General features: G+C 36.1%; 2 protein-coding genes across 5 annotated transcripts; both read left to right on the top strand.

Annotated features, from left to right (window-relative positions):
• The first annotated feature begins 212 nt into the window (after positions 1-212).
• LOC120732186 (mucosal pentraxin-like) lies at positions 213-2,472 on the top strand. Its single transcript, XM_040029605.1, has 5 exons — positions 213-292; positions 546-600; positions 1,016-1,118; positions 1,203-1,500; positions 1,638-2,472. The coding sequence occupies exons 2-5, from the start codon at positions 546-548 to the stop codon at positions 1,854-1,856; spliced, it is 675 nt and encodes a 224-aa protein (XP_039885539.1). The 5' UTR covers positions 213-292; the 3' UTR covers positions 1,857-2,472.
• Positions 2,473-5,897: 3,425 nt separating this feature from the next.
• LOC120732183 (female protein-like) lies at positions 5,898-13,607 on the top strand. Of its 4 annotated transcripts, none has more exons than XM_040029603.1 (5): positions 5,898-5,995; positions 6,183-6,237; positions 11,671-11,773; positions 11,862-12,159; positions 12,591-13,607. In XM_040029603.1, exons 2-5 carry the CDS (start codon positions 6,183-6,185, stop codon positions 12,807-12,809), a joined length of 675 nt encoding a protein of 224 aa, XP_039885537.1. In that variant the 5' UTR covers positions 5,898-5,995; the 3' UTR covers positions 12,810-13,607. The 4 variants fall into 4 exon arrangements, with proteins under 4 accessions (XP_039885537.1, XP_039885535.1, XP_039885534.1 ...); XM_040029601.1 differs by lacking the exons at positions 11,671-11,773; positions 11,862-12,159; positions 12,591-13,607 and adding exons at positions 7,917-8,019; positions 8,120-8,417; positions 9,295-10,051 and having other exon boundaries at positions 5,926-5,995; XM_040029602.1 differs by lacking the exons at positions 5,898-5,995; positions 6,183-6,237 and adding exons at positions 9,582-10,057; positions 10,220-10,274.
• The last annotated feature ends 388 nt before the right edge of the window (positions 13,608-13,995 follow it).

Below are 13,995 nucleotides of genomic sequence, written 5' to 3'. Positions count from 1 at the left end.
AGTCAAACGTTTTAAGCTCATTAGTCTCCCGTTTATACTCAGTTCATGGTTTAGTTGAGTATTAGTACAAACCAAGGAAGTTTCAACTGAACTGACCTTCACCACTGTAGAATTATCATCATACTGCAGATTACAGGAAAAAAGAAAAAAGTAGGAAAAAAGAAGAAGTGGATGAAGGAAGTGAACACACTGACACAGACAAACCGCCAGAAATGGGGAAGAAGTATATAAAACTCAAACTTTCACAACATTCACAACTGCTGCACAGACAGTACCAGACACAGATTTCAAGGTAAGTTGAGACATTTAAAACTGGCATGTGTAAGAACGTAACCTTCATTCTGTTATATACAAAACTTCATTTTCTTTCATTTTGTTTTTACAACGAGCAATACAGGTGAAGTAGATAATTTACGCCTCTGTTGTTTATTGTAGGAATCCAAAGCAAGCAGTAAACTGGTGTCACTAGTCTTGAGAATAATTCGAAAAAGTTCCATTTATATAATTAAGTATAATTTGTGCTGTGATTTTTTGCCTTGTATTAGATGAAGCTGTTCCCTGTACTGGTGATGCTGACAGCATGTGCTGCAAGACCTCAAGGTATTTTGGGTTTTTTCTGAACAAAGTGAATACAACAGCAGATTTCTACGATGTTCATGTATTTTGTTATTCACTTTTAATGATACTTTGTTTTTTAATAACGTTATTAAAATTTCTAGCCAATCTTTGTAACAAGACTGAGAAACAAAAAGGATTTACATATATTTAAAATTTGTATTTTTAATGTTGTTTCTTTCTGGCTTCATGTGAATTTGACTCATTGAACACCTTTGAGAAAAATATAGTATTTCCTTCTTTTAAGTTTTCTTATTAATCGTATTCATTTCTTATTAAATCTGAGTGTTGGCGGGACCCCGCGCACATGCTTCTCTGTGTTCATAATTTCCTGCATTTTCCTTTTTCATAAAAAAAGGAAAACCACTTGAAAAGTGTCTTCCTCTTTCTCTCTTCTCAGATTTGTCTGGTAAAATGTTCACTTTCCCACTGGAATCCAACAGAGCTCATGTGAGGCTGAATGCGTCGAGATTGGATTTCAGTTCTTTAACACTCTGTCACAGGTAGCAATGAATATGTATGCATTTCCTATAAGAAGCAACTGTATCTCTGATTGTGAAATAAGTCATCCTTTGCCATGCCTACAGATCATTTACAGACCTTAAAAGAGACCACGTTTTGTTCTCTCTGGCTACACCTGTTCATTCCAATAACTTCCTGATCTTCTGGGATGGTACAAATAAAGAGATTGAGCCCCATATCAAGGACAGGAAAGCTGAATTTGGAGGACGAGACTACAAGCCAAACATGTGGCACTCTATCTGCACCACGTGGGACTCTGAGTCTGGACTGGTGCAGATTTGGTTTAATGGGCTACCTTCGATTAGGAAATTTGTCAACACTGGAACAAACATCGTAGGACCTGTTATAATAATTTTAGGACAGGTACATGTTTTATTGATAAATTATAAATACTTATTTAGATTCAGTCAGACGCTGTATATACTAATAATGTACTATATGTACTATAATATACAATGTAGTTTTAATCTATTGTATCTCAAACACTGCATTCTTTACAGGAGCAAGATTCCCACGGTGGCGGATTTGACATTAAGCAGTCTTTCATTGGCATGATGTCTGACGTCCACTTGTGGGATCACATCCTTTCCTCCTGTGAAATTCAAAACTATGTGGATGAACTAAACTTCACGCCAGGGAATGTGTTGAACTGGAGCGCAGTGGAATTTGAGATCATAGATAGAGTACTGATAGAAAATAAACTCATGACGTGTCGTTAATCAGAAAATTACAAAGTCAAAAATCTGGTCAAAAAAACTACTTTGTTTTTATGTCCATCATAAAGAATATTTGATGATTTTTTTTAAACCCTTTTACGATAATCATATGAAAGCGTTACACTGGTCGCTGTGATTACGTTACATGTTGGTTAATTCATGAACAACATTGAGAACAAAAACTGGTGAGCATAAATATAAAAAATAAAAAATAATTTTACGAATTTCTAATTGTAAATTTATTGTAAAGTGAACAATAAATTGACAATTCATCAACTTGTGCTCTAAATGTTTTTCTAGTCAGTGCATGACAATAAAATGTAAAAAAAAAAAAAAAAAAGAAAAGAAGAAGAAGCTTTTTTTTGCCAAAATATCACCATCAGCACTGTGTCACAAAGTGCAATCGACAGAGAAGTCCAAACTTCTCCATTAAATCTGAAAACTCTGCATCTCTACTTAAGTATTTCAACTTAATCTAAAAGGTGGTGTTTTAGATGTCGCCCTCTACTGGCCAAAACTGATAAATGCAGTTTTTTTCGTTGTTTTGGCTTTTTTAAAAATAATCAGATCGTTCGAGTACTATTTGTGTAATTTTATGATTAAATGGACCTATACCATATACACAGAAGACTCTGGGATTTTTATTGTTTATGTGAGTAGTTCCTTTTTGACAGATGCCCCACAGTGGTGCAATCTGTGAAACTCACAGATGAACACACACTGTGTAAGAACACTGAAAGCTGTGTTTGTTTTATTTGTTTAGATCAAACATGACAAAACACATAAAAGTGTTTTTAGATTACCATAGAGCTGTTTAACGCACACATCTATTAAATCTTCATGTATTTACAATACAGAAATGGCATTGCCATGAAAATTGTGTTGCTATGTTCAGTTCAAATGTTCAAACGATCAATGAGTGTAAGTAAACAAGTCCAAGGAGCACATGCAGGAGCAAATAAGTGCTTTGCTAATAAAATGGGGGAAAACGTGCACTCACGTGGACTTTTGATTGCCGTACAGGTCGTTCTTCAGCCAAACAAATACTAACTGTCAATAAAAGTCAATAAAACTACTTCTGCCATTCATGCGTCCAAGATCAAAGTGAAAGTACAGAGACTTGATCTGTAAATGACTGCAGAATATCAGCTCTGGTAGAAAAACAACTCACCAATCACCTCTATTTTTGATATTTTTGTTGGGAACTAAAGAGAACCTCTTGAAGGCCCGATTCTTAGTGTTAGTGACCTTCTGCATTTCCACTAAAAAATAAAAAAAATATAAACTCAACAGTAAATTTGCATTTCTTACATGTAACTTAGCACTGGCTGGAATTAAATAGGACACAATAATGCTATAAAGTGCGTAAGATATTTTAGTTTGGACCAAACTGTAATGCAACTGGTGACCAAAGTAGGACTTACAGCTTTATTTACAGTCTCCCACTTTCAGAGGCTCAAAGGAAGTTTATCAAACTAATATAAGGATTGTTTTAATATGACAATAGGATGAAAATTCTTTACTGTCTGGAATCCAGAACCCATGAACATCATCCGATGTGTGTTTCCTGGCTTTAGATGCTCTCCAAGGCCTTTATAGCAGCCACATTCACTTGCTGCTTGTTTTTGGGTTTTTCAGCTGTCAGTTTTGTCTTTGGAAACTGAAAAACTAATTAAGTCAAGTTAAATTTGGTTTAATCTGTCCAAAGATTTGTTTCCTGTGCATGCTCTTTTACATGTTTTCTGGCAAAGTCTATTCAGCCATTTTTGTTTCAAGTGTAACCAGTTGTTAGCACTTTGTAAACTCTCTGCATTTACGCTCAGGAAGGTTTAGCTTGATTGCAGACTTTAAAAATAATATATCTGCTTCATTGAGATTGTAGTTTCTTAACAATGGTCTTCCAGGCCTTTAGGCATTTAGTGTGCAGCAGGTTTATTTTATTTTTCACCCTGATGATGGTCATAAGATGCAAGAAAAAGCTACCAAATTACAAGTTTAACACTTTGAATTATCTCCAGATCTTTTATCTGCTAAATCTGACATGAAATATTGAATAAACAGATCTGATTTGGCCATGAAACTACTCATATAGATAATACAATTTTATATAATATATAATATTGTATTATACATTGTCGCAGGATGCCCTGAGCTACAGAAAACTTATTTCTAAGTCAAATATTAAAAATCTAAGCAATGTTTGATTTGTAATATGAGTAGTGTCTTTGTATTAGATGGCACTGTGGCTTCTATTGTTGATGCTGGCATCATTGCTGCCAGTCCTAAAAGTACAGAAGATAAATATTAAAATGAAACTCAAAGAAAATTCATGCTGATGAAAATTGTGTGCAGGATTTAGATGTGTTAAGTTTTAATGCTTGTTATCGCTTAGTGGTTTGATTTAAGGATGAAACTAACATTACTAGATCTTAAACCCATGCCTCCTACAGCAACAGCAATAGATAAATTATACAGGTTGTGCATAATTGTATATCTATTGTCTTATAGACTGTATTTTGACTTTTGGCTGCTCCATAAATTCACTGACTTGTTGTGCACTAACAAGGAGTTCACCAGGCTAAGTAAACAAGTCCAATGTCCAAAGGCATGTCAGAGATAATGAAGCTTTGGAAAACATAAATTTCAGAGTGGATTAGCGGGAATTTTGGCAGCTCACAAGGACGAAGTTCATATTTTTGGTAGAGCAGCTTTTAAAATGTTTAATGTTTCAGAGAAGACATGCATCTAACTATTAAAGATGCTTCTATCATATACTTCTATAGACTGTTTTAGACTGAGATATGACAACAACACAACTCATTTGTGTGTCTAGAAAGGAGGGAAAAAATGACGGCCAAGTCCTCACTAAAGCAAAAGTACACTGAACTACTTTTGTTTCACAGGGTAGATAATGCTCATTTCAATGCTCTAAAGTAATATTGTTTTAAAGTAATATTGTTTTAAAGTAATATTGCTACTACAACTGCTTCCTCTTGCCCATAGTGGCCATAAAGAGATCTCAGTTAGACAAAATAACAGGATCTTTCAATGGTGCACTTTTGTACAAAATGCTTCTGTGTTACTGGACTCACTGTCTATGGTCATACAAAGGAGGGAAAAGAACTTTCGAAAATATCAATTTAATCTGACTAACTCAGACTCCCAAGCTTTATGGTAGCATAGAAAGAGGACTATGGAATTCACTTTTCATTGGAGAAGAGACCTCTTCTCAGCCATTATAATTAGAGCAGTAAATACACAATGTCATGTGAAGCATCCTTTCAGAGACTTGAAAATGTGACCCACATGTTTCAGATGTTAGAATGACGTCGTAATACATTATTTTTACTATTGCTTTCATAAATCCTAGTGCAGTCGAGCGCAATAGGTCACCGAGTGCAGTAAACTGATGGATTTTACATTTAACACCTTTTTTTTCCTTCACAAAAATGCAAACTATATAGTATTCAATGAGTAAATGACATGGTATATCAAAATGTCTATTAAGTGTTACGGGTCTGCTGTTCTGTGGTAGCAAGTTGTTCTTTCATTTAAAATTGGTTGAGAAAGTTTGAGACTTTCAGCCTAATGAGAACATTAAATTACTGGTTTTGGCTGCTGGTCCGGGGATCTCCTGCCCAGGCCTCCCCAGTAGTAACAAAACAAGTACAAGTACAATACTTAATTCTTTTTTTAACCAGTGTTTGATAGGATTTTAGAGAATTGACTAGAATTAATTATACGTTTTCTTAAGTGTGCTAAAGCTCTTTCTGAGACGCTTTCTCTTTTTGTAATTCACTGTAAGAGTTTGAGGCCTTAAAGGAAGCAATTATAAAGTAGGTGAAATTGGGGGTCAATTAATCAGAATGGTTAAAATTCCTACAAAGTTAATGCAACACTTTGGAAAAAACCCTTGTATCAAAGTCTGTACTCCAGTCATGTTGATTGTTTGATTTAAAATCCAGAGGTTGTTTACAGAGGTAATATTACAAAATGTGCTTTGTTCTTGATCTAAGGGTAGGACAAACCCAGAGTCAATGACCTCAATGAAGAAGACCTATTTTCACTAACAAACACTGCCACTATAAAACTCACTCCCTCGCTGGCCTCATGCAACACAACCTCCTGAGACTGAATTCAAGGTAAGACATGATACAAATGGCAAATTAAATTAATGCTTTCCACACAAAAGTTTTAAAATTTTTCTGCCTGCATTATATATTGTAGCAGGTTGCCTTAAGTGACAGACACCTTATTTCCATACTGAAGTTGAAAGGTGAACATTTGAGCAAATGTTTGTTTTGAATTATTGTATTTTCTTTGTATCAGATGGCGCTGCTGCTTTTACTGGTGACGCTGACAACATGTGCTGCCACTCCTCAAAGTAAATTTATGTATTAAGTCATTAAACACTACAGGGAGTGCAGAATTATTAGGCAAATGAGTATTTTGTCCACATCATCCTCTCCATGCATGTTGTCTTACTCCAAGCTGTATAGGCTCGAAAGCCTACTACCAATTAAGCATATTAGGTGATGTGCATCTCTGTAATGAGAAGGGGTGTGGTCTAATGACATCAACACCCTATATCAGGTGTGCATAATTATTAGGCAACTTCCTTTCCTTTGGCAAAATGGGTCAAAAGAAGGACTTCACAGGCTCAGAAAAGTCAAAAATAGTGAGATATCTTGCAGAGGGATGCAGCAGTCTCAAAATTGCAAAGCTTCTGAAGCGTGATCATCGAACAATCAAGTGTTTCATTCAAAATAGTCAACAGGGTCGCAAGAAGCGTGTGGAAAAACCAAAGCGCCAAATAACTGCCCATGAACTGAGAAAAGTCAAGCGTGCAGCTGCCAAGATGCCACTTGCTACCAGTTTGGCCATATTTCAGAGCTGCAACATCACTGGAGTGCCCAAAAGCACAAGGTGTGCAATACTCAGAGACATGGCCAAGGTAAGAAAGGCTGAAAGACGACCACCACTGAACAAGACACACAAGCTGAAACGTCAAGACTGGGCCAAGAAATATCTCAAGACTGATTTTTCTAAGGTTTTATGGACTGATGAAATGAGAGTGAGTCTTGATGGGCCAGATGGATGGGCCCGTGGCTGGATTGGTAAAGGGCAGAGAGCTCCAGTCCGACTCAGACGCCAGCAAGGTGGAGGTGGAGTACTGGTTTGGGCTGGTATCATCAAAGATGAGCTTGTGGGGCCTTTTCGGGTTGAGGATGGAGTCAAGCTCAACTCCCAGTCCTACTGCCAGTTTCTGGAAGACACCTTCTTCAAGCAGTGGTACAGGAAGAAGTCTGCATCCTTCAAGAAAAACACTGATTTTCATGCAGGACAATGCTCCATCACACGCGTCCAAGTACTCCACAGCGTGGCTGGCAAGAAAGGGTATAAAAGAAGAAAAACTAATGACATGGCCTCCTTGTTCACCTGATCTGAACCCCATTGAGAACCTGTGGTCCATCATCAAATGTGAGATTTACAAGGAGGGACAACAGTACACCTCTCTGAACAGTGTCTGGGAGGCTGTGGTTGCTGCTGCACGCAATGTTGATGGTGAACAGATCAAAACACTGACCGAATCCATGGATGGCAGGCTTTTGAGTGTCCTTGCAAAGAAAGGTGGCTATATTGGTCACTGATTTGTTTTTGTTTTGTTTTTGAATGTCAGAAATGTATATTTGTGAATGTGGAGATGTTATATTGGTTTCACTGGTAAAAATAAATAATTGAAATGGGTATATATTTGTTTGTTGTTAAGTTGCCTAATAATTATGCACAGTAATAGTCACCTGCACACACAGATATCCCCCTAAAATGGCTAAAACTAAAAACAAACTAAAAACTACTTCCAAAAACATTCAGCTTTGATATTAATGAGTTTTTTGGGTTCATTGAGAACATGGTTGTTGTTCAATAATAAAATTATTCCTCAAAAATACAACTTGCCTAATAATTCTGCACTCCCTGTAGGTGTGAGAAATCTGGTCTGGTTATCAGCATCACGGAAAGTTACTGATCATTTTATTAATTTATTTCTCTAATTCCTTTAAGACCTGGAAAGTAAAATGTTCACCTTCCCAGAAGCGACAAACACAGCTCACACGAAGCTGTTAACAACAAAACAAGATTTAAGTGCTGTAACTGTCTGTCTCAGGTAATGTTGAATATGCAAAATCAAATAGTAATAATAATCATCATCATCATCATCATCATAAGCATCATCATGTACGTCAGTGTCTTGTCATTGCTTACAGATCCTTTACAGACCTCAGAAGAGGCCACCCTATTTTCTCTTTGGCAACATCGCTTGCTTCCAATGACTTTCTGATATTCAAACTAGATGCAAGTGATTTGTTTGATCTGTGGGCCAGGGACAAAAATGCTGAATTTGCATTGCAAGACTACAAGCTGAACACGTGGAATGCGATTTGTTCCACTTGGGATGCTACCTCTGGAATAATTCAGCTGTGGGTAAATGGAAAGCCTTCCAGCAGGAAATTCGTCAGCTCTGGATTCAACATCAGTGAACCCATGTCTATTGTTTTAGGACAGGTACAGTTCAAACTCACTGTGACTGGTGTACAGTTGCTATATTAGATAAAGTACGGTGATTTGGTCTGAGAGGTTAATTATGTTAGCTTAGCACAGAGCGATGGGGAAACAGGCTGAAGCTCTGGATCTGTAACCAACATACTAGTGCTTCAAGTTCACTTTATATTAAAGACAAGAATTAAAGTGAAAACCACAATTTTATTTTTAACAAAAAGAGTATAAGACCTGACAATACTTGTCTGGAACCTGTGCTGATATCCATAAGGAGTGCAGCTCCAAACTTCCAGTGAAGCATTTTTCCTGGTTTGGTTTTAGTATTTTTGGGATCAGCATTGCTTTAGATTTCCCCATTTCCATTTTATGTACTATGCTAAGGTGACTCAGACTACTTACAGCGGCTTGCAAAAGTATTCGGCCCCCTTGAACTTTCCCACATGTTGTCACATTACAGCCACAAACATGAATCAATTTTATTGGAATTCCACGTGAAAGACCAACACAAAGTGGTGTACACGTGAGAAGTGGAACGAAAATCATACATGATTCCAAACGACAAACACAGCTCACACGTGTTTGTCACGTAATTATTCAGCCCCCTTTGGTCTGAGTGCAGTCAGTTGCCCATAGACATTGCCTGATGAGTGCTAATGACTAAATAGAGTGACAATGTGACAAAATGTGGAAAAGTTTACAAGCCAAGCCACTGTATCTTGGACAAACAATACTATTATTATGTTATATAATTAAAATGTTTTGAAATTTCACAGCATTTATTTATTTATGTTTTCCAAATATTCTCATTCTCCTTATTTGTGACATTGTGTCAGTCAGAAACAGTGCAATATAACTGTTAATTCAACTCTTTGCCATTTCTCAGGAACAGGATTCCTATGGTGGAGGATTTGATATTAATCAGTCTTTTATTGGCATGATATCTGATGTCCACATGTGGGACTACACCATGTCTACTTGTGAGATCCAAAAATACTCAGATGAGCTGAGATTCACTCTGGGGAATGTGCTGAACTGGAATGCTCTGGATTTTCAGATAACAGGAAGAGTGTTGATAGAAGACAAGCAATACCGTTACTGTTAATACTGTTAATACCAATTTTATGCCCAGAATTTTTCCAATCTATACTATTAATATGTTACACAATAAAAATGGTTTTAAAGCGTATATTGCATTTTTTTATTACATATTTTGGAGTTTTCAAAGCTGGGCTTTGTGTGTAATGTATTGATACGTACCCCTTTTTCTTCTCTGTTTCATTTGTAAGAATGAAATGCACACTTTTGTGTCACTTATAATTGACAAGATTGTCAAAACAGACTCTACTCCGCATACTCTAACTTATTTCTATAACCCAAAGACATGAATGTTAGTGACTGTTGATTCAAACTTCGCTATAGGCGTGAAGGGGAAGTTTTCAGATTCCTCGGATCTAATCCCGTAAGTTGTAAACACACGTGCGGGAAGTAGGAACATGGAAATTTACAGAAACGATGACTGCCATAAAAAATTAACCATTTACAGCAGCAGCCATGGTATAAAAGGAACCATTCTGCACTGTTAAAAAACAAACCATTCACAAAAGGACCCAGAGTATAGAAGGCTCTATCCTGACACTGTATCCAAGGTAAGATATGATTTTCATATTGAAACAAAATGTATTGCATGTGCAGAAACCCTTCTGTTTTTTACCTGTATTGTGGTGCGGATGATGAAAGTGACATCAGATTTGTTTGTATCACCAGTACCAATAAACAATGTGAATTGGTATGTTTGCATGTCTTTGTAGATGCTGCTGGTGCTTCTACTGGTGATGCTGACATCGTGCACTGCAATCCCTCAAAGTACCTTCTATTTTTTTTAATTTATCTTAATTATTAAGTATTTAACATATGCAACCAAAATTAATAACAATGAAGGTGTATTAGACTTAGAGTGTGTAGCCTACTGTGTTGATAAATACTAACATTAGAGGTGTCCATGTTTACCATTTTAGATATATACTCCTTCATCCTTATTCAAAAGGAAAGCAGGAATAGATGTCACGGTCCTGGGTCGGTGACCTGGTGTTTCAGTTTTTTGTATTATTATTTTTGGTCTTGGATTTCATCATGGTGGCTTATGACTTCTAGTTTTGTATTTCTAGCACTCAAGTTCTTCTATGTTCTGTAAATTTTTGTTCCTGTGTCCTCGTGTTCAGTGTAGGTTTAGCTCAGTGTCTAGTCTGTGCCTGTCGTGTGCTTCCTGTTTTACTTTGAAGGTCCTATCTCATGTTAGTGTTTCTAGTTTCGCTTCCCTTCGTCTCGTCATGAACTCCCAGTTTAGATCATCCTTCCTAGTTTGAGTTTTGGTTTTATTTTCTAGTGTTTCTAAGTTCCTTTTCTGCCAGTGAATAAAAACTGCCGCCTTCGGGTTTAATACTCCATCTCAGTCCTGCATTTGGGTCCATAGCCTGCTACACAGCTTATGATGACAAGAGACAGAATATGTTTAAACACCACACCATACGTTCACTTGGCAAAACTTATGGCTAAACCAATTTTCCTTCCTTTCAAATTCTATACCTATTATTGTAATTGTTTTTTTAATACATTTGATACTTAGTGTTAGAGGCAGGGATTAATTCCAAATATGTCAGAAATAATCAAACAATGGCAAATATTAATATGCAGTGATCTGAGTTTCCAGCTAGAATGTTTCAGGGCACACAGATATGGGCAGGTATTATGGAGGGAAAATTCGAGCTTTTAAAGGTTGCATTTAACATTTTCAGTACCAGTTAAATTTGTATACATTTCATTTGAATGCGCATTGGTAATGATAAAATATTGCATAAATGAAAAATCATCTTGCATAAATCATTGCATGTCTGCAATATGTTTTCCAAAAAAGCTCATTATTCTTCTATGAGACTTTTTGTCATCTGTCATAAAAACATAAGAGTGAAATACACCTGCTAATTCATCTCTCGGCCATTTCTCAGGAACAGAATTCCAATAGTTAATATTTAATTTGAATGTGAAGTGTTGTTGTATTGTGAAGCATTAGCTGCACTAGTGCTGTTGCTCTGTGGAGGGCAAACTTTGCCGTAAAGACAAACAGCTTCAACAAAAATCATTCTTCTGTTTTGATTTTAGATTTTCTCAAATATTCTTTTATTAATTCATTTTTATTATAGTATGCTGCTTATTACTTCCTTTTCTATTTGCATTATTCATATGTTTCTCTATTTTTTTAAAGATCTGGCAAATAAAATATTCACCTTCCCACAACAAACCAATACAGCTCATGTGAGGGTGACTACATCAAGACAAGATCTGAAGGCTGTAACCGTGTGTTTCAGGTATTTTTAATTAAACAAACTGAATTAAATAAAGAAACATGTAACTACCGCATATCAGACTATTAAATCAATTTTTCACTGCTTTTAGGTCCTTTACTGACCTCAATAGAGGCCATTCCTTGTTCTCTCTGGCTACACCCTCCGCTGACAATAACTTCCTGATATTCAAGGAAGCTGCAAATGGCTTATTTGGACTGTGGGCCAGGGGCAAGTCGAATACAGTTGAAGGGATTGCCTACAAGCTGAACACATGGCATTCTATTTGTTCCACTTGGGACGCTACCTCTGGACTCATGCAGCTGTGGGTCGATGGAGTCCCCTCAAGTAGAAAATTCACCAGCTCTGGATCCAACATCAATGGACCCATTATCATTGTCTTAGGACAGGTACCTTTACAAAGCACCACACATAGAAAACTTTTACTTTATCTTCAAACAAACAGACACTGACAAATATAATACAAATTCAAAATTTGATCCATTTGTTCATGTTCATGGACATGTGGTTCATTGCGGCATAAGAGCGTTTATATTTAGAGTATGTTTTGTGGGCTACATGCTACATCCAATATATGTATAATATACTCTGGGGCTAGAAGAAATTATACATTTGAATACTAAAACACATAAATGAAATACTCAAAGTTTATTAGATCATACAATTTAAAGATGTGTCTGTGATATCACCAAACTGTTTTTAGCCAGTGACTACGGCTTGACTGATGTCTAACTGTAGATGATTTTGCTTGAGACCATACAGTTAGGTATATCGAAATATAACAATACATCTTCTAATTAAACGCTTTGCCATTTCTCAGGAACAGGATACCCATGGTGGGGGATTTGACATCAATCAGTCCTTTGTTGGCATGATGTCCGATGTCCACATGTGGGACCACACCCTTTCCTCCTGTGAGATCCAGGACTACTCGAATAATCTGAGCTTCACAGCAGGCAATGTGCTGAACTGGTATGCGTTTGAGTTTCAGACAGTTGGAAGAGTGCTGATAGAAAACAAACAAGAGTTGTGTCAATAGGCAAGAATTCTGAATTCTTATAAGATTTTAAAATCAATATCTGAAGTTGGATTTTATGTTTAAGTCAAAGGTTTAAATTTTAATTTTCTGAAAAAGTACAAAAACTTTACTGTCTATGTGTTGCAATGTAAATGTATATATCTAAAATCAAGTCTTTTTTTTTAAGAATTTTTACTTTTCGACACTATTTCTTTGTTTTTTATATTTGTCTGATAATTTTTTGGCGTAACTGCACTGTTTCTTTGATCTTTTTGTTGTATAGTGAGTGCTGCATTACTGACGTAAAATTTTACAGCATATTTTTGAACATGCTCAGTGTTGAAATAATTTTTGACAAATATGTTATCTTTTTATACATATAACAAATTGTGTTACTGTTTTCCATTTCAATTATCTATGTATGTTTTTTTTTTACTAATTGTGTACTGGAGGCATGATCAAAGCAAGAAGTTTTACTTTTTATAATAACATTTAAATTATATTCAATATGCATTAATTTCATATGTATGTCTTTTGTAATAGTATGATAATTCAACACTTTTACTGGACAATCGCAAAAAAAGCAGGAGAACTGTGTGGTGTTATAAACACCATATTAGTGGACCATGGCCACAGGTCTCATTGTTGAAGAGTGTCATGAAATCAATATCCTTAGTATCCTTATTTTCCTATTATATTGTTTTATGTACTTTAATAATGAAGGCTTGTAGAGCAAGGCCACTTTTGACTCACAAAGTGCTCAGCCAGACTAAAAAACAGGAAGTTTTAGTGCACAGGCATATTAATAGATAAGACACAGAAAAGAGGAACTTTGCCATATAAGCAATGTTTGAAACTGTGTGACGTGTAAAGTACCAAAATAAAACCTATATGAGGCACAGTTTATGATTCTAATGTTAGAGATCCTGCAACTGGCATTTGGGCTGTGAAGGGGTCTCTCTCTTCCCAAAGATGATTGAATAAAAAGAAATATAAATGTTTTAACACACTATGAGTCGGTTTTCTCTGTTCTATCACGGGGACAAAAGAATCGGGGTTAATAAGAGACAGTGAATGCAATGAAAAATGAACCATTTATACCAGCAGCCACAGTATAAAAAGCACCACCCTGCACTGCTGTGTATAAGGTGCTGACACTGCATTCAAAAAAAGATTTTAAATGAACTGCGAATTAAATTAAATATGT

This window comes from Simochromis diagramma, unplaced genomic scaffold, assembly GCF_900408965.1.
Source record: "Simochromis diagramma unplaced genomic scaffold, fSimDia1.1 OVJJ01000361.1, whole genome shotgun sequence".
Taxonomy (NCBI): domain Eukaryota; kingdom Metazoa; phylum Chordata; class Actinopteri; order Cichliformes; family Cichlidae; genus Simochromis; species Simochromis diagramma.
This window is presented reverse-complemented; position numbering and strand designations above follow the sequence as displayed.